This window comes from Anoplopoma fimbria, chromosome 2, assembly GCF_027596085.1.
Source record: "Anoplopoma fimbria isolate UVic2021 breed Golden Eagle Sablefish chromosome 2, Afim_UVic_2022, whole genome shotgun sequence".
Classification (NCBI taxonomy): domain Eukaryota; kingdom Metazoa; phylum Chordata; class Actinopteri; order Perciformes; family Anoplopomatidae; genus Anoplopoma; species Anoplopoma fimbria.
The window spans coordinates 2,137,586-2,156,043 of NC_072450.1; the positions used below are offsets into that span (position 1 = coordinate 2,137,586).

Genomic DNA, 18,458 nt, shown 5'->3' on the forward strand with positions numbered 1-18,458 from the left:
TTTTGCTATTATGTCCTCTATTCTTGGGGTTAATCTCCAACCTTGTCCTCTGATTGCTATATTTGGGATTCCTGACCCTACACTTGCACTTAACCCTACACAAAAGGACATTATAGCTTTCACATCCTTACTAGCAAGACGTTCCTTATTGTTACATTGGAAGTCTGTTAAATATCCTTCTATCTCCCAGTGGCTCAAAGATGTCATGTTTTTGAGACTTGAGAAAATTAAGTACACGTTAAGAGGATGTACAGTCAAATTTTTCTCCAAATGGCAACCCTTTATTTCCTATTTCACTAATTTAAAGGTACTACCTAATTGATTGGGTGTCTGTTATTGTTGTATCTTTTGTATTGCATAAATAACCAGTAATATGTGTGTTGGTCATGTTGAGCTGAGTGGGGGCGGGGGTGGGTGGTTGTTCTTTGTTTATTACACGGTACTCTGTAATTCAATTTAATTGTTTTCTTCTATATTCCTATCAGAGTGTTTTTTCTTTGTTTTTTTTTGTTTGTTTTTTGTGGGGGTATTTTGGTTGTTTATGTGTGTATATGTGGCCGTGTGCATATGCATATGTTTAAAAAAAAAAGAAGGAAAAAGGTAAATTGTATTTCCCTGACTGTAGTATTGTAGTGTGATTTTCCAATAAAATTCAGCAGTATGATAGTTGTAGCCACACATCAATAGAAAACACAAAGCAGTTCTCAAAAATAATAAAAAATAAAGAATGTATTGTAATATGATTGTGTGATGAATACAGAAGCCCTGTTTCTATTTATAATGATAAACAACTGAACAAAGTTGAGATTGAAACAATTCTAATCATCAGGATTGTAATCACTGCAGCCATATTTTAACATTTCTGAATAATTTATAAAAGGACGTCACTGACTTACAAAAACCATGATGAAAGAAAAAAACAGTCATCTTAACAGAACTTGTAAACATGAGTTTGTTGGGCGGCTCAATATTTGAGATATTTAATACTTTACCATTGGACCAATCGCATCGCTGCTGTCAAACTTTAATAATGTCCCTGCAACAAATTAGACTTGGTCATCCTCTGCCTTCACCTCCTACATCCGCCCCGACCTCAACATAATACTCGGAAATCAAAGATCGTTAAGTCCTTAAAATGTACGGTAATCATTCATATAATTGGTGGTGGTCATTTTCAAGTTGTTTTCTTGTATTATTGGCATGTCATTTCTTTAGTCTCACAGCATGATAGCATTATCTCCTTCATGCATAATGTTCTTCAAATTATCACTGATGCTACTTCTCGCATTCTATTGTTTAAGTGGATATTATCTCATTCACTGTATGATGGTGTTGCATTCGTGTCTGTTCATTTGACGTTACTGTGTTCTCAATTTGCTGGTCTTGTCACGGATTGTGGTGTGGACCCAAAAGCAGAACGACCAGGAGACAGATAAAGTTCTGGAGCTTTATTTAAAGCTGAGAACTCAGCAGACAGACAGGCAGGATATGACTCACAGAGGGAAACAGGCAGGGGATCAGGGAGACGGAAACCAGAGGAAGCGGAGGCTAAACTCGGGGTCGGGAACAGAAGGCTGAGTCGTTGACCGGGGCACAGGCAAGGCAGGGAAGTCCAGACAGGCAGGCAGGGTCAGCAACGGGAAATTGCTGGAAGGTCTGACATAAATGCAACGATCTGGCCCTGAGTGAGTGGATGACCGGGGTTGATATACTGCAGAGTTGATGAGTAGATTGAAGGCAGGTGTGTGGCTTGGAGCAGGTGAGTATGCTTGGCAGTAATCAGGGAGCTGGGGAGAGTGAGAGGGGTGACACGCCCACCTCACAGACACACACAGAGATAAACAAACAAGGGAGCACAGGAGACACAACGAATAACCAGAGAGCGCCTCTTCGATGAACCCGAACCGGGCCCGTGACGAGGTGTCGAACGCTGGGTCCATGTCGTGGCCAGATCGTTGTGTCACGGATTGTGGTGTGGACCCAAAAGCAGAACGACCAGGAGACAGATAAAGTTCTGGAGCTTTATTCAAAGCTGAGAACTCAGCAGAAGTCGGCCGGAGCGCCGACGGATCAGGAGGTGCAAGAGTAGGCATGAAAGCCGACGGGTCAGTAGGTGAAGGAGTCGGCATGAAAGCCAACAGGTCAGGAGGTGAAGGAGTCGGCAGGGGCGCCGCTGGGCCAGGAGTCGGCCGGAACGGCGACTGGTCAGATTCCGGCAGGGGCGCCGACGGGTCAGGAGTCGGCCGGAACGCCGACGGGTCAGGAGTCGGCCGGAACGCCGACGGGTCAGGAGTCGGCCGGAATGCCGACGGGTCAGGAGTCGGCCGGAATGCCGAAGGGTCAGGAGTTGGCCAGAACGCCGAAGGGTCATGAGTCGGCAGGAACGCCGACGGGTCAGGAGTCGGCAGGAACGCCGACGGGTCAGGAGTCGGCAGGAACTCCGACGGGTCAGGAGGTGAAGGAGTCGGCAGGGGCGCCGCTGGGTCAGGAGGTGAAGGAGTCGGCAGGGCGCCGCTGGGTCAGGAGTCGGCCGGAACGGCGACTGGTCAGGTTCCGGCAGGGGCGCCGACTGGACAGGAGTCGGCAGGGGCGCCGACTGGACAGGAGTCGGCCGGGACGCCGACGGGTCAGGAGTCGGCAGGAACGCCGACGGGTCAGGAGTCGGCCGGGACGCCGACGGGTCAGGAGTCGGCAGGAACGCCGACGGGTCAGGAGTCGGCCGGGACGCCGACGGGTCAGGAGTCGGCAGGAACGCCGACGGGTCAGGAGTCGGCCGGAATGCCGAAGGGTCAGGAGTCGGCAGGAACGCCGACGGGTCAGGAGTCGGCAGGAATGCCGACGGGTCAGGAGTCGGCCGGGACGCTGGTGACAACCTGGGTCTTGCGTCTCTGGAGCGCCTCTTCGATGAACCCGAACCGGGCCTGTGACGAGGTGTCGAACGCTGGGTCCATGTCGTGGCCAGATCGTTGTGTCACGGATTGTGGTGTGGACCCAAAAGCAGAACGACCAGGAGACAGATAAAGTTCTGGAGCTTTATTCAAAGCTGAGAACTCAGCAGACAGACAGGCAGGATATGACTCACAGAGGGAAACAGGCAGGGGATCAGGCAGACGGAAACCAGAGGAAGCGGAGGCTAAACTTGGGGTCGGGAACAGAAGGCTGAGTCGTTGACCGGGGCACAGGCAAGGCAGGAAGTCCAGACAGGCAGGCAGGGTCAGCAACGGGAAATCAGTCCATGGGAAATTGCTGGAAGGTCTGACATAAATGCAACGATCTGGCCCTGAGTGAGTGGATGACCGGGGTTGATATACTGCAGTGTTGATGAGTAGATTGAAGGCAGGTGTGTGGCTTGGAGCAGGTGAGTATGCTTGGCAGTAATCAGGGAGCTGGGGAGAGTGAGAGGGGTGACACGCCCACCTCACAGACACACACACACACACACACACACACACAGATAAACAAACAAGGGAGCACAGGAGACACAAGGAATAACCAGAGACATGGCCATGGCCATGACAGGTCTGACGCATCGTTTCTCTATCTCTCGATCTAACGTAACCGTTTTCTCATTTCCTTGTATAACGTGACCTGGTTTCTCATTTCCGTGGTCTAACGTGACCTGGTGTAGAGGGACAAATTTGCTCACATCCTGGTGTAACATGACCTGGTCTAGAGAGACATTTTGTTTTCATTTCCTGGACTCACATGACCTGGTCTAGAGCAGGGGTGTCAAACTCAAATATACAGTGGGCTGAAATAAAGAAATTGATACAAGTCAAGGGCCAGAGGGTTCAACGTTTATTGAAAACTTATTGAAAGAACCTTAGTGCACATATTGAACCTGGAACTAACAAGGCCTATAGAGTATTGCCTATAAAACAACATTAATTATGAAATAAATGAAATAAAAATTATAAATAATACATAAATAAATAAAAATAAAAGTAATAAAATCAGTTTCATTAATTGCTTATGGCTCTATCTGCAGTTTTCCAGAGTAATTTCAAGTGAAAACATTTTCTACAGGCAAACAACAGCCAAAAAATAATTTACTTCAAAGAAAAATCAAATGTCCTGTAGTAGCAAGAGAAAAAAATGCAAAAATGAAACTACATTAAAAACTGAAATAGTGTCTTCTTATGTTGTATTCTTTCATTACAGCCACACTGTCTCCGCACAGAAGACACACACACACACACACACACACACATATATATATATATATATATATATATATATATATATATATATATATATATATATGTGTGTCTCCGCACAGAAGACACACAGCTTTGCCCTTTACATCCGCGAACATATACTGTGCCTCCCACCTGTCTTGAAAACTCCTGTTTTCAAATTCCACCTTTCGTTTAGCCATTGTTTGGGGAGAGGGATAGTGAAAGTGAAAGTGGTTTGTAATACAGACTGTGAGGCGCATTGACGTGCCGACACACGGACAGTGCATTGTGGGATTTGTAGTATTTTGGTGGTGCGTGCGATATACCTGCGGGCCAGCTCTAATAGTCAATAGATTTTATCATGCGGGCCAAAGATAATTCATTCACGGACCGGATGTGGCCCGCGGGCCTTGAGTTGACACATGTGGTCTAGAGGGTCCAATTTTCTAATTTACTGTTCTTATTTGACCTGGTCAAGATGGACCCCTTTTTCTCATTTCCTGGTTGAAAATTACCTGGTCTAACAGGACTGTACTCTCATTCTCTGGTATGATGTGACCGTCTTCTCCTTTATCCTGTTTTAGGTGACTCCTACTATCTTTTGTCTGTTCTAACTAGGTGACTCCTACTATCTTCTCTCTAGTCTAACTTGCCCTAGCTATCCTGTTCTGCCATCTAAAATGACCCCAACTACCCTGTGCTGCTGTCCAACGTGACCCCCAACTATTCTGTTCTGCGGTCTAACATGACCCCAACTATCCTTTGCTGAGGTCAACCTGACCCCCAACTATTCTGTTCTACAGTCTAACATGACCCCCAATTATTCTGTTATCCGGTCTATGGCGACCCCACTATCCTGTTCTGCGGTCAGTTGAGACCCTACTCTATCCTTTGCTATGGTTAGCTTTACTCCTCTTGACACTGGCGGCTACTCATGCAAGCTCCCACCAAACAAGTTCTACCCATAAGATTAGATTAGAGTCACCTTTATTGTCATTGTACAAGTACTAGGACAACGAAATGCAATTTTAGCATCTAACCAGAAGTGCAAAAAGAAGCAGTAAAGGTGCAGTGCTAGATAAATAACAGTATAAATAATTAAAAAAAGAAAAATAACTATTATAACTTCTCTTATGACTAATTTTCTATTTCTGCTTAAGAATTCTCTGCTATAAGGTATTTCTTTTATATGTTCAGATAAAATAAATCTCTTTTGGGGGGATTATGCATTATCTGACCTCAGCTTTATTATATTACTTTGCAATGGAGTCCGATCACCTAAGACTTTTCACTATTCATTTGTTATGCATGTGCAATAAATGATTGTTCATTCTAATGAAGTGGGTCCTGATTGAAATTAAGCTTAGCGAAAAATTAGTCAGGAATCAGTCATTGATCATTTCTCAGTCTCTCTCTCTCTCTCTCTCTGTGACTACATTATTCTCTCTGTGACTACATTATCAGCCAGAACCAACCCAGCTAAATCCAATAAGCCCAAGGTCAGGTAGAGAAATAGTGCTACCTGTCCAATGGAAACGAGAACACAATGCTGTGGTGTCACGCCTTGTTGTCATGCTAACCAGTTCACCCATCCTGGCCTACCCAGACTTTGATTTGGCCTTCGTACTTCACAAAGACACATCAAATATAGGTCTGGGGCAGTGCTCCATCAACAGCAGTGAAACAAACTCTGTCACTTATGGTTCCAGGACACTCACGCCTGCTGAGAAAAACTACGATCTCCGTTCTGGCAAGCCGGAGTTCCTGGCATTAAAGTGGGTAATCTGTGCTAAATTTAGAGATTAACCTGCATGTCTGCCCTGGAAGTTAGGGGAAAATCTGATGTTTGCCTGTCTACCCCTCCCTTTTAACTTTTCTTACGCTTTTCACAGACTTTATTTCAAGGTTTCACACTATCACGTCAGTAGATGGAGTTTTAAAGTGGATACTTTAGGGAGACCGTAGCTACAAGCTCAGCTCATGTGCAGCTCAGCATAAAACAAGCTCTGGCTCTCTCTCTCTATCAATCCAGGTACTGCAAAACTTGTTTTTCCTGTTTTGTACTTTGGTTGCGGTCTAATGTGAATGTAATAGTTGCTAATTGTTCCGACCAACGTTGTAATGCTGCTTAGCTAGTTCTGCCCATGAACTACAGTGTTACAACGTAGTTGTGCCCATCTGTGTTAATGTGAAATGCTTTGGTATGCAATTGTGTGCAGAATAAAACAAGCTCTGGCTTGAGCACATAGCAAACTTTTGTCCTCTCTCCATTAACCCACTGTTATAAATATTTGTTACACAGTGCTTCCTAGCCTGTGTAACCTTTGCTGCCGGTCCAGATTTCCTCTAGGTCTGTTGCCAGTAACACCAGCAAACACAACAATAGATATAGTTTGAATAGAAATGAGTCTCAGGTGTTTTGCTTAACTTTGCCAAACCTTTTGTTTACATAGAGACCAGACATAACTTTGCCAACAATGGCTTAAATTAATAATAATAATAATAATAATCAATCCTTTATTAGTCCCACAATTTATTTCTCTGTAGCTAATTACACTACTGAACAATTTGGTTTAAATTAAGAGACAACATTTTAAATTCTGAATCACTTTTAGTTAATAGTTATTTGTGAATACAAATGGGATGCTGTTCCAGTTGTCCATTTGCTGGCGAGTTAATAACGTTTCCATTATAAAAGAGCTTTATGGGGTGGTAATGATTGTACCAGGTATTGTCAAACCGTCAGGGGTTCCAGGGTGAATAGTTTGTGAAAAGATTTCAGTTGCAAAAACGCATTAAAATGTGAGATAATGCCATTAAAGGTGTCCATTATCAAGAATTATTTGTTTGTGAAAATAATAATGTAATTTAATTTTGTTAATTTGACAGTGTGTACGAGAGAAAGATAATCGAAGAAAGCAAATCCAGAAATAATTGAACATTTTTATTGATCCATTAGAGGCGAGATATAATGTATTTCGGGTTTCTACCAAAACCATTTACAAGCTTTAATGTTCAAAAAAGGTTTTTTTCTCATTCAATTTGATGTAGCTCCATTTTCATAAAAGTTTAATAAAATGAACACAGCAGGAATACACATATAAATCAAGATACATGTATTAAATCATACCCATCCGTTGCAGTACTGGTTAAATAACCCTTCAATGTTGATTAATATAAAGCTGATTTCTGGATTTCTGATTTCCCTATTTGCACAGGGACTGAAGTATTTTCTCTTAAAGCAGTAGACATTTATGAAGATGAAAGACACATAAGACACACCAAAAGTCAATATCAAATGGCAAACTTATCAAAAAAACTTTAAGTAGTCAAATGTAATTAATTCAGAACTGGTATTCTGCGTGCTGTCTTAACTTTCAAATGTGGGCAAAGGTTGGTATTTGACCTTTGACATTTTGGCCTTGTACATGACCACTGCACTGATCATGCCAACAGCTGCAAGAAGACATCCAGCGATGAATACCAGGTTCAGATTCAGGTGGAGCACTGGAGAAAAGAGAAGCACAATTTTCAACTTGATCTTGTCCAAAGTAAAAAATAAACCCTCTCTGTTTTCATACCTGAGCTTTCGTTGCTCTCTGCTGATCTCTTTAAGCGCAGGGGACCCTGGGAAACGAAGTGCCTTGCGCTTTGAATGACAGCCTCTCTCTTTCTGTGGTGATGATGCAAACCGCCTGGCATTGTGGAGTTGATGCATCCCTGTGAACACCTGGTGTTGGGGCTCCCTGCTTCACACATCAGGACCGTGCAGCTGATGTACACCTGAATGAAACAGAACACGCTGTCATTACATCAGCAGACAAATCGTTCTCTCTTCTAGTGGGAAGATGGCAGAGCTGTGCTTGACATTAGGATGTTTTCTTTTTATAAATGATTGAAGTGATAAGTGTCTCAGTTGTTTGCAGAGATTTGTTTTCCCCCTTTTGATTTGTTGTTAAGCCCTGTGGCTTCAGTATAAAAATGTGTTATCCTTGTGTATTTGATGCTTGATGAAGATCCATGACTGAAACATTATGCCTCTAATAAAGTCAGTGCAGGAATTGAACATTCTTTAAAATGGTTGCTTATTTCTTTGCAGCTTTCTCTCAAGTGCTACTTATCATTTAGTAAAACTAGTCAGATAAATAAACTGACATTATGAATTGGAGGCATTCGTTGAAGCATTTAGAGATTTCACAGAGACATTAGCAGTCCTTTGCTCCAGTCTGCACCTGATCATGCAAGCCGATGAACTTGAAGGCCTCCATGCTGAACTGGAATTGTCTCTGGTGGGAGGACTGATGGATCTCAACAGTCGGGTCCACAATACACCTAGTCAGAGAAAAAACAAAAGATAAGACATATTTCCTTAGTTACTCTATGCCTTACAATGGATGCTGTTATAGGTTATGCAAAAGATGAAGTAAGTTAAGCATTGACTGGTGATATTACATAGAAGAGCCTCTTAAGTAAGAGGAGATAATCATCTACACTGTAAAACACAAGAAAGAGAGACATCTATTGTTCATCTATGAATCCACTGTCCACAAATCTATCGTCTGTCATTCACACCTCACGGGTAATTTAGATATAAACCTCTCACATGAACGACACACCAAATGTTTACAAATACTTTGCTATGTCCTCTATTGCCACTAGGAGGTGTTGTCATGCCTACCCATTCTCAATGATGGAGTAGGTTTGATGGTAGTTTTGGTTGTCGTATGGTGAAGCTCTGCAGGCCTCCACAAACAGCACGGTGTTGTTGACAGAGGAGGTGGCTTCTATCTGCATGTGGATCCTGCTCCCTATTTCATACACCAGCGGGTATGAATTTGGATCAATCATGGTTTGGTATCGGTTGTTGGGATAGAACTCAAACTGGTAGGTAAACGTGCCGAAGCCCTTTTCCCACACTGTGATATTTTTCCTGTGTGCTGTGAAGCCCAGTGTCACATTTCCACGTTTGGGGTACTGGCAGTAGAACTGCACCCCCAGCAGGTGTTTCCTGGTGATCACGTCGGCCATGTTGTCAACCGTAGTGATTTCATTCTTGAACCGGAGGTTATCTTGGTCTTCCTGCAGAGTAAAAGGTTATTTATTCAGTCTTCATACTGCTAGATAAAGGCAACACCGATAACTGAGAGAAGAGCACAGCCGGTAACTAAAATCCTGCGTTACCTCGATCTCAGTGCCACAACCGCTGAGGGGGATGACAGCGAAGACGTGAGTGCTGTTGGAGCGCAGCCTGCAGGCAGTGTTGGTGGCGTCATTGAGCCGCAAATGGTCCTCATGGAGTCCAGAGAATGAAGATTTCTCAACCTCTACTGTCATTGTGGACTCGGTGCAGATCACATGGGAATTAACTAGAGGGAGAGATTTAAAAATATACATTAAAACCAATGGTATTCCATTTATTTACAGGTAGCAGTAATGCCAAAAAGAAATTCAGCAATGTTCCTTCAAAGATAGAAAAAAGAAGGAGACGGCGATCTTGTCAACATTGATCTTGATAATGAAAAATGACTTTGCAAATGTTTTATGAGGAAGGAATGGCCCCCAGGCTACAATGTGTGGACACAATGTGTTTGAATGAAAGTATACATGTTTTTTGTTCTGTACAGTTCTGCTGGTTTGGTTTCAGTCTATATAAACAGTGAACTGTGATATTTTTGTGTCAAGCAAGACTTTTGCAGACAATGATGGCTCTCAATTTTGTTTGGTAGGAAGGTTAACAGAAAAACAGCACTTAATAGAAGTACCCTAACCAGCCATGCAACCAATATTTAGCACTTTAACCTAGTATTTAGCATGTGATATATTTGGTGAACATATACACTGTTACAGCTGTAGTTATACAACTAAATGTTGACATTAAAGTAGACTCACCTTGCACCCTCTGAACTTCTACCAGAACACACCTCATCTCAGACTGATAGATGCCAGACCTGAGAAACATCGGTGAACACTGATTTAATGCCTGTTACTTTTTCAGTTAGGCCGATATGATAAGCCTAAAAATCATAACTGGTGTTTTTGTCTTCTAGCTAGGTAGGTAGGTAACTTTAACAATAATTCATAAAAAAATGGCAAATTTGTATCAAAAGTTAGACAATCCAAATCCTGATAGCATCTGCATTGCGCTGTTAGCTCGGTTTGCACTGTAAGAGTTGTTTGATCTGTTAGTACTTTAGCTGTAGTTTGCACTGTTAGCACTATTAGCACTGTTATCGTGTAGGTAACTGCAAATTATTTAAAATCTTGAGATTCTTTAATGGTTGACATTTTTTTCTAATTTTAATATATACCTTGTTGCCTAAGAGAAAAACACCAAATACAGATACATGTTACTTACTGTGAAGTTGGGTAGGGGTGGTAATGGTGAATATGATTTTGTGTGGTACTGGCTCCAGCAGACCTGCACAAATGTGTAACAAAGTCAAATCCTGGCTTCACACACACACACACACACACACACACACACACACACACACACACACACACACACACACACACACACACACACACACACACACACACACACACACACACACACACACTAATCCTCTCATAAGGAAACCAAAGCTTACCCTGTCACTGCTTCAACAGCAAAGCAGATCGGGAAAAAGTCTCCCAGGTCAGTTTCGACAGGCTTCCACCTAATGACGAACTCCTCATGTGTGTTCCTTTGCTTGCTGATATTCAGTGGGCCACTGATGATTATATCATGTATTCTGTGTGAAAACAAAACAAAGATTAAGCCAAGATTCATTGACTCCTTACATCAAGGCAACACTGATCACGTTGGTTCTCACTCACGTTGCCCATGCCGCTTGTGCTTTGACTCTGATCTCCACCTCTTTGTTGACCTCTGCTTGGATGCGGGCCCCATTTGAAGGTGTTGGGTCCACAAACTTTGGCAAGTAGTGTCCCTCCTGACATGAATACACAGGTGGGTCCACTGGAGTCAAAAATAAAAAGTAATTTTATAATAAAGTGCAATAAGTAAGTAATACATTAAATGGACACCTGTTGATCAAAACTTCAGAGCTGTCACAGTAAGTTTAGCTCATTTTTATCAAAGGCATATTATTTGCTGCCTTTAGCTGACATTATCAAATTCTCTGTCTTGTATTTCTTTCGAAATTGAGTTGACTACTCTTGCGCCATTTTCCTGTAAAATTTAAGAATCTCCAAATGTATAAAGAAAATATTTCAGGTCATTTTAAGTGTTCACACATTTAGAAAATGTGTCTACTTCTGAGGCTAAATAAGCACTTTTAAAGCAAGTTGTCTTGTATAAAAAATATATTGTCAGAAAGCTGAAAAGCTGGCGCTGTTCATGTAAAGTTGATGTTTTAACGAGACAAGGTTTTTACAGTACAGAGACATTCACTGTGGAGAACAACATTTTAAGGCAATGGTTTACTGAATAAATAAAATGTAAGTCAAACTTTTTCGCACTCCTGACTTTAAGATTCCTAAAAGAATGGCTTCTGCCATCTGAACATCTCATTAAAGTGTTGCCAGACTGCCACATGAATGAAAGTCTCAACCCAGTGAAGGCCCTGCAGCAACTTTTTCTTATGTCTTTGTGGCTTGGCTCATTGAAAATGTTGTCACAAAATAAAAATAAAAAGTAAAACTGGACTCACCAAGAAGGGAGAATTGCAAAGGTAGTTTACTGAGTGGAGGAGTGGAGGCATGCAGGTGTCTCGTGGTTGTTGTTGGTGGTGGTGTGGTTGTTGTATGAAGCCACCATGGGTATGTGGAAATGGGTGCGGTTGTTGTTGGTGGTGGTGTGGTTGTTGTATAAAGCCACCATGGGTATGTGGAAATGGGTGCGGTTGTTGTTGGTGTGTTGTTGTTATGTGGAAATGAAAAGCCACCATGGGTATGTGGGAATGGGTGCGGTTGTCGTTGGTGGGGTTGTAAAATACCACCGCCACAATGGTGTTGTTGTTGGTGCTGCTGTTGTTGGTGCTGCAGTTGTTGGTGCTGCTGTTCTTGGTGCTGCTGTTCTTGGTGCTGCAGTTGTTGGTGCTGCAGTTCTTGGTGCTGCTGTTGTTGGTGCTGCAGTTGTTGGTGCTGCTGTTGCTGTTGCTGCGGTTGTTGGTGCTGCTGTTGTGGTGGGCCACCATGTAGTAGTGTACCACCAGGGCATTGTAGTTGGAGGGGCTGTAGTACCTGGAGTCCACCAGGTACCTGTGGTGGCTTGTCTCTTACTCCTCACAACCAGTGGGGCCCTGCTGGATTGGGATCCATCAGTGTAGGCCAGACTGATGGGCCTTTGAGGGAAGTCCTCCGCAACCAACTCAAATCCATAAACTCTGGGCTTGGCATTGGAGTAATGGTAGTGTAATGTGCAAGAGCCCTGATAAGGTGAACATTTTGAAGTTAAGTGAGGCAAAGCATCAGTGAGGTATTGTACAATGTACTGGGAAAAATTATTTTTCAACTAACCTGATCCAAGGCAAAGCCTGAGGGTTGGTTACACGAGTCACACTCTACATTTCTGATATTTCCATATCGGCATCGAACTTTGTCACCATCAGGATCAAAGGACATCAGCTTGTACGTCCGTGGGCAGTTCTGTGGAACTCTTGAGTAGACACATTAACATGAGTTAGTAACAGTCTGCTTTGTAAAGAATCATTTACACAAAAGGATCAAATCAGCAGAGACACAAACATGCACAAAGTAATACAAAGCCAGTGACACGCTGCTAAGGGTGTTGTAAAGTCATAACATGACATAATAACATACAGATCACAATTATTTTTTACTGTTATTCCTAATTAAAATAGAAGAATAAAATGTTCTTATTATATTTTTGGCTCCTCCCAATAGGAAAATGTTGTCATAAAATAATTCAGACATCCTTTAAAGGACTACAGCTAATCATAGTAAGTGAAATCCCTTATTATTGACGATTATTCTTTTTTCTTAATTATTCTGAAAGCATATGATTTTTTTGTAGACATACTGTAGGAAACACTGACAAAGAAATGAACGATCTGTAATTGTTATGGTAGGTTTATTTTATCATTGAGAGACAGAATATAAAAAAAAGAATCCAGAAAATCACATCATATAAAAGTTATAAATTGATTTGCATTTCATCAAGTGAAATAAGTATTTGAGCCCCTACCAACCAGCAAGAATTCTGGCTCCCACAGACACGGTTAGATTAGTCCTTTCACTTTAAGAAAGTACTCTGAATCTCAACTTGTTACCTGTATGAAAGACATCTGTCTCAATTCATTACCTGTTTAAAAGACACCTGTCCACAGAATCAATCAATCAGATTCCAACTTCTCCACCATCGGCAAGACCAAAGAGCTGTCTAAGGACGTCAAGGAAATTATTGTAGACCTGAACAAGGCTGGAATGGGCTACAAGACCATCGGAAAGCAGCTTGGTGAGAAGGAGACAACTGTTGGTGAGATTATTCGGAAATGGAAGAAACACAAAATGACCATCAATCGCCCTCGGTCTGGGGCTCCACGCAAGATCTCGCCTCGTGGGGTATCGATGATCATGAGAAAGGTGAGGGATCAGCCCAGAACTACACGGGAGGAACTTGTTAATGATCTCAAGACAGCTGGGACCACAGTCACCAAGAAAACTATTGGTAACACACTACGCCGTAATGGATTAAAATCCTGCAGCGTCCGCAAGGTCCCCCTGCTCAGGAAGGCACATGTACAGGCCGGTCTGAAGTTTGCCAAAGAACACCTGAATGATTCAGAGAAGGCTTGGGAGAAGGTAATGTGGTCAGATGAGACCAAAATCGAGCTATTTGGCATCAACTCGACTCGCCGTGTTTGGAGGAAGAGACATGCTGATTATAACCCCAAGAACACCATCCCCACCATCAAGCATGGAGGTGGAAACATTATGCTTTGGGGGTGTTTCTCTGCTAAGGGGACAGGACGACTTCACCGCATCGAGGGGAGGATGGACAGGGCCATGTACCGTGAAATCTTAGGCAACAACCTCCTTCCCTCAGCCAGGACACTGAAAATGGGTCGTTGATGGGTCTTCCAGCACGACAATGACCCAAAACATACGGCCAAGGCAACAAAGGAGTGGCTCAAGAACAAGCACATTAAGGTCATGGAGTGGCCTAGCCAGTCTCCGGACCTTAATCCCATAGAAAATCTGTGGAGGGAGCTGAAGTTTAGAGTTGCCAAGCGACAGCCTTGAAACCTTCAGGATTTGGAGATGATCTGCAAAGAGGAGTGGCCCAAAATCCCTCCTGAGATGTGCGCAAACCTGGTGACCAACTACAAGAAACGTCTGACCTCTATGCTTGCCAACAACGGTTTCTCCACCAAGTACTGAGTCATGTTTTGTTAGGGGATCAAATACTTATTTCACTCGATGAAATGCAAATCAATTTATAACTTTTATATGATGTGATTTTCTGGATTTGTTTTTTGATATTCTGTCTCTCAATGATAAAATAAACCTACCATAACAATAATAGATCGTTCATTTCTTTGTCAGTGGGCAAACTTACAAAATTGGCAGGTGAGTAATTATATGTTTTTGCAATTTTTCTTTGAATCTGGTTTGAAGAACTGAATGCAGGAAGAAAAAGCGTCATACAAATGCTCAAATTACTTTTATTTTGGCTCCTTTTTCAGTCTGCAGGATTGATCGCCAAACAATTTCAACATCTACACAAACGAATGTTATTCAGCAACAACAATACAATAATACATCTTGCTCTTCCTGTAACAACTAGATTTTCTACATCTCTCATCGCAGTCTAATGATATTGTGCAATCAAAGTATTTGGCTTCTGTCTCTGAAAAGTTTTTTCCAGTACACAGCTGGGTGATCATCATCAATGTTTGTTTACAGTGTTTCTAGATGAGTCACTTGAGGCAAATTTGTGATTTTGGGCTATACAAAATAAATTTTATTTTATTTTATTGTGTTCTTTAAACGTGCTATTACTCAGGAATATGAGCAAACAGTTAAATTGTTGTTTATCATACTGCAGTACATCACTGCACAAAGTACAAGCTAAAAAGAATCATTCATAATCTGTGACATTGGAGTCAATAGACTCATGACTTTACGCTAATGTAATGTCAACATTGGGCAACAACTTTGTCTTATTTTATCCCCTCATCATTTTTCTCATAAACCCTGTAATTATTGTAATGTGATAGTTATACAATAATGAATAATATCATTCTTTTGACTGGCTGTAACTGAAAAACACATTTCTGAATTGAATAAGGTAGCCATACTTAGCAGACAAAACAGTTGTTATTTGGCAGTTACCTCAAGGTGGAAATAATAATAATAATCTACAAACATGTTGGTGACTCATCAAAAGCCAAAGTGTAGAGAAAGTTTATAACATCGATGAGCTGAATGACTCAGACAAGACAGGAATAAAAAAATAAAAAATGGTTCTATTCCTTTTTTTATGTCTTTCATCAATTTGGCAATTACACTAAATGTGTGTTTCAAACCTCGGAGATAAAAGAAGATGCTTTTGAGTGTCTGTGAATATGACATGTTCACCTTTACCTGATAATAATAAAAAGGGAACGCAACACACCTTTGAGCATGCATACAGTTTCGCAAAGTGGAACACAGTTTGAGTGTTTTTGTCACCAATTCTCAAAGTGTTTTTTTTTCAAACAATGCATCCAAACGATGAAGAAGAAAATACATTGGCATATAGCAATATACTTAACCGCTCCCTGGATCGGCAAATTGTAACAGTTTGACTTCCATACACTCCTGTCATTAGTTGTTCACCTGCCTGTCTCTGTCTCTCAGTTCACTCCGGCCACTCCCAGTTCCACTTCCAGCTCACAGCCCAGCCCCTTCTCTCTCACCACACCATCCCTCACCTAATCAGTATTACTCAGTGCACCTGTCTGCCACACCCACCTCATCAGCACAATCCCCCTCACCTGCTCACTCTGCTGCACCTACACCCTGCAGTATAAATGCCCCACTCATTCACACACTCGCTGCCAGATCGTTAGTTGCATTTATGCCAGACCTTCCAGCAATTTCCTGTGGACTGATTTCCCGTTGCCGACCCTGCCTGTCTGGACTTCCCTGCCTTGCCTGTGCCCCGGTCAACGACTCAGCCTTCTGTCCCCTACCACCGGATTCCTACCTTGCTTTTGCCTCGGTTAGCCACCTTAGCCTTCTGTCCCCGACCATGCGTTTAGCCTCTGCTTCCTCTGGTTTCCATCTGCCTGATCCCCAGCCTGTTTCCCACTGTGAGTCTTATCCTGCCTGTTTGTTTGCTGTTTGTCCCACTCTCAATAAATCTACTGCATTATATTCCTTGTCCAGTCGCACTGCTATTGGGTCCACACTACCCCTCCCTGACACAAATCCCAGCTAGCGTCCCTTGTGTACTTGTCAAAGCTGTAAGGTATGTCTGTTGTTTGCTACTGGCACATCAAAAGCACATCAGGGCAAGCAATTAATTTAGTATGTTTAGCACTGAGATGATGGAGAATCAGTGAAAGCCATTGTAAAGAGAAGCGGAGAGAAGTTGTTTTGAAAAAAAATTATTTAGTTCCTCTTAAAAATGTTGCATAATTTATTTTATGTATAGTAACAGTAATTTTGACAAACAACCAAAAATACAGGTTGCAAACATGTTTCTTATTCTGTGTTGTTAAATGTTAGAGTAACTCTCTCCAAGAGAGACCAGAACCAACCGGGTTAAAAAAGTAATTTATCCCTATGGCAATAACCCAACTTTTAAATCTGTCGTACACCGTCCTGCAACACAATAACATAACTTAATTAGCCATTGTAGAGCGACGTGAAACTCATAACACAACTTGAGAAGCTGTCGTAGGGCAACATGCAACACAATAACACATCTTCACAAGCTGTTGTAGGGCGAAGTGCAACACAATATCACAACTCAACAAGTTTTGGTAGAGCAACATGCAATACAAAAACACAACTTACTATGATTATTCCCTGTACTATTACGCTTATTCTTTGTGCTTTCTCGCCTCCCAGGTTTCCAAAAAATGTGGCTGTACCTGGACTGTGGTCATGCCTCCTGCTGTGGCCCTGCTGACATCCACTGCTACTACCAATATTATTTTTAGTCACATTACTATGACTATTCCCTTTATCATTATTATAATTATACTATAGTCATTGCTGCTGTTATTATTAGTCTTATTTTTTTCTTAGTTGTAGGGCAACTTATAACACAACTTACCAAGCTGTCATGAGGCCATTTCATCAAATGTAAAGGTTTTAATAACTTTTAATCACAAAGGTGTTTAGATTGTCAGGAGGATGCCGAGGGAGCGGAAACAAAGTTTGAGTTTAAGCAGCAAAGAGCCTGAACTGTAATGTGGGTCTTCTCCTTTATCTGGTTTTAGGTGACTCCTACTATCTTCTCTCTAGTCTAACTTGCCCTAGCTATCCTGTTCTGCCATCTAAAATGACCCCAACTACCCTGTGCTGCTGTCCAACGTGACCCCCAACTATTCTGTTCTGCGGTCTAACATGACCCCAACTATCCTTTGCTGAGGTCAACCTGACCCCCAACTATTCTGTTCTACAGTCTAACATGACCCCCAATTATTCTGTTATCCGGTCTATGGCGACCCCACTATCCTGTTCTGCGGTCAGTTGAGACCCTACTCTATCCTTTGCTATGGTTAGCTTTACTCCTCTTGCCACTGGCGGCTACTCATGCAAGCTCCCACCAAACAAGTTCTACCCATAAGATTAGATTAGAGTCACCTTTATTGTCATTGTACAAGTACTAGGACAACGAAATGCAATTTTAGCATCTAACCAGAAGTGCAAAAAGAAGCAGTAAAGGTGCAGTGCTAGATAAATAACAGTATAAATAATTAAAAAAAGAAAAATAACTATTATAACCATTTTCTTATGACTAATTTTCTATTTCTGCTTAAGAATTCTCTGCTATAAGGTATTTCTTTTATATGTTCAGATAAAATAAATCTCTTTTGGGGGGATTATGCATTATCTGACCTCATCTTTATTATATTACTTTGCAATGGAGTCCGATCACCTAAGACTTTTCACTATTCATTTGTTATGCATGTGCAATAAATGATTGTTCATTCTAATGAAGTGGGTCCTGATTGAAATTAAGCTTAGCGAAAAATCAGTCAGGAATCAGTCATTGATCATTTCTCAGTCTCTCTCTCTCTCTCTCTCTCTCTGACTACATTATCAGCTGATTGTCGGCGTTCACTTTACGTGAACCAACCAGATTCTAGGTCTCCT

General features: G+C 41.9%; 1 protein-coding gene across 1 annotated transcript; it reads right to left on the reverse strand.

Annotated features, from left to right (window-relative positions):
- Positions 1-7,181: 7,181 nt before the first annotated feature.
- LOC129108152 (ZP domain-containing protein-like) lies at positions 7,182-11,962 on the reverse strand. The gene is made up of 10 exons (XM_054619838.1): positions 11,834-11,962; positions 10,998-11,139; positions 10,769-10,912; positions 10,534-10,596; positions 10,068-10,126; positions 9,360-9,544; positions 8,857-9,257; positions 8,411-8,510; positions 7,760-7,961; positions 7,182-7,685 (listed from the first exon to the last, which is right to left on the reverse strand). Exons 5-10 carry the CDS (start codon positions 10,102-10,104, stop codon positions 7,549-7,551), a joined length of 1,062 nt encoding a protein of 353 aa, XP_054475813.1. The 5' UTR covers positions 10,105-10,126; positions 10,534-10,596; positions 10,769-10,912; positions 10,998-11,139; positions 11,834-11,962; the 3' UTR covers positions 7,182-7,548.
- Between the last annotated feature and the right edge of the window lie 6,496 nt (positions 11,963-18,458).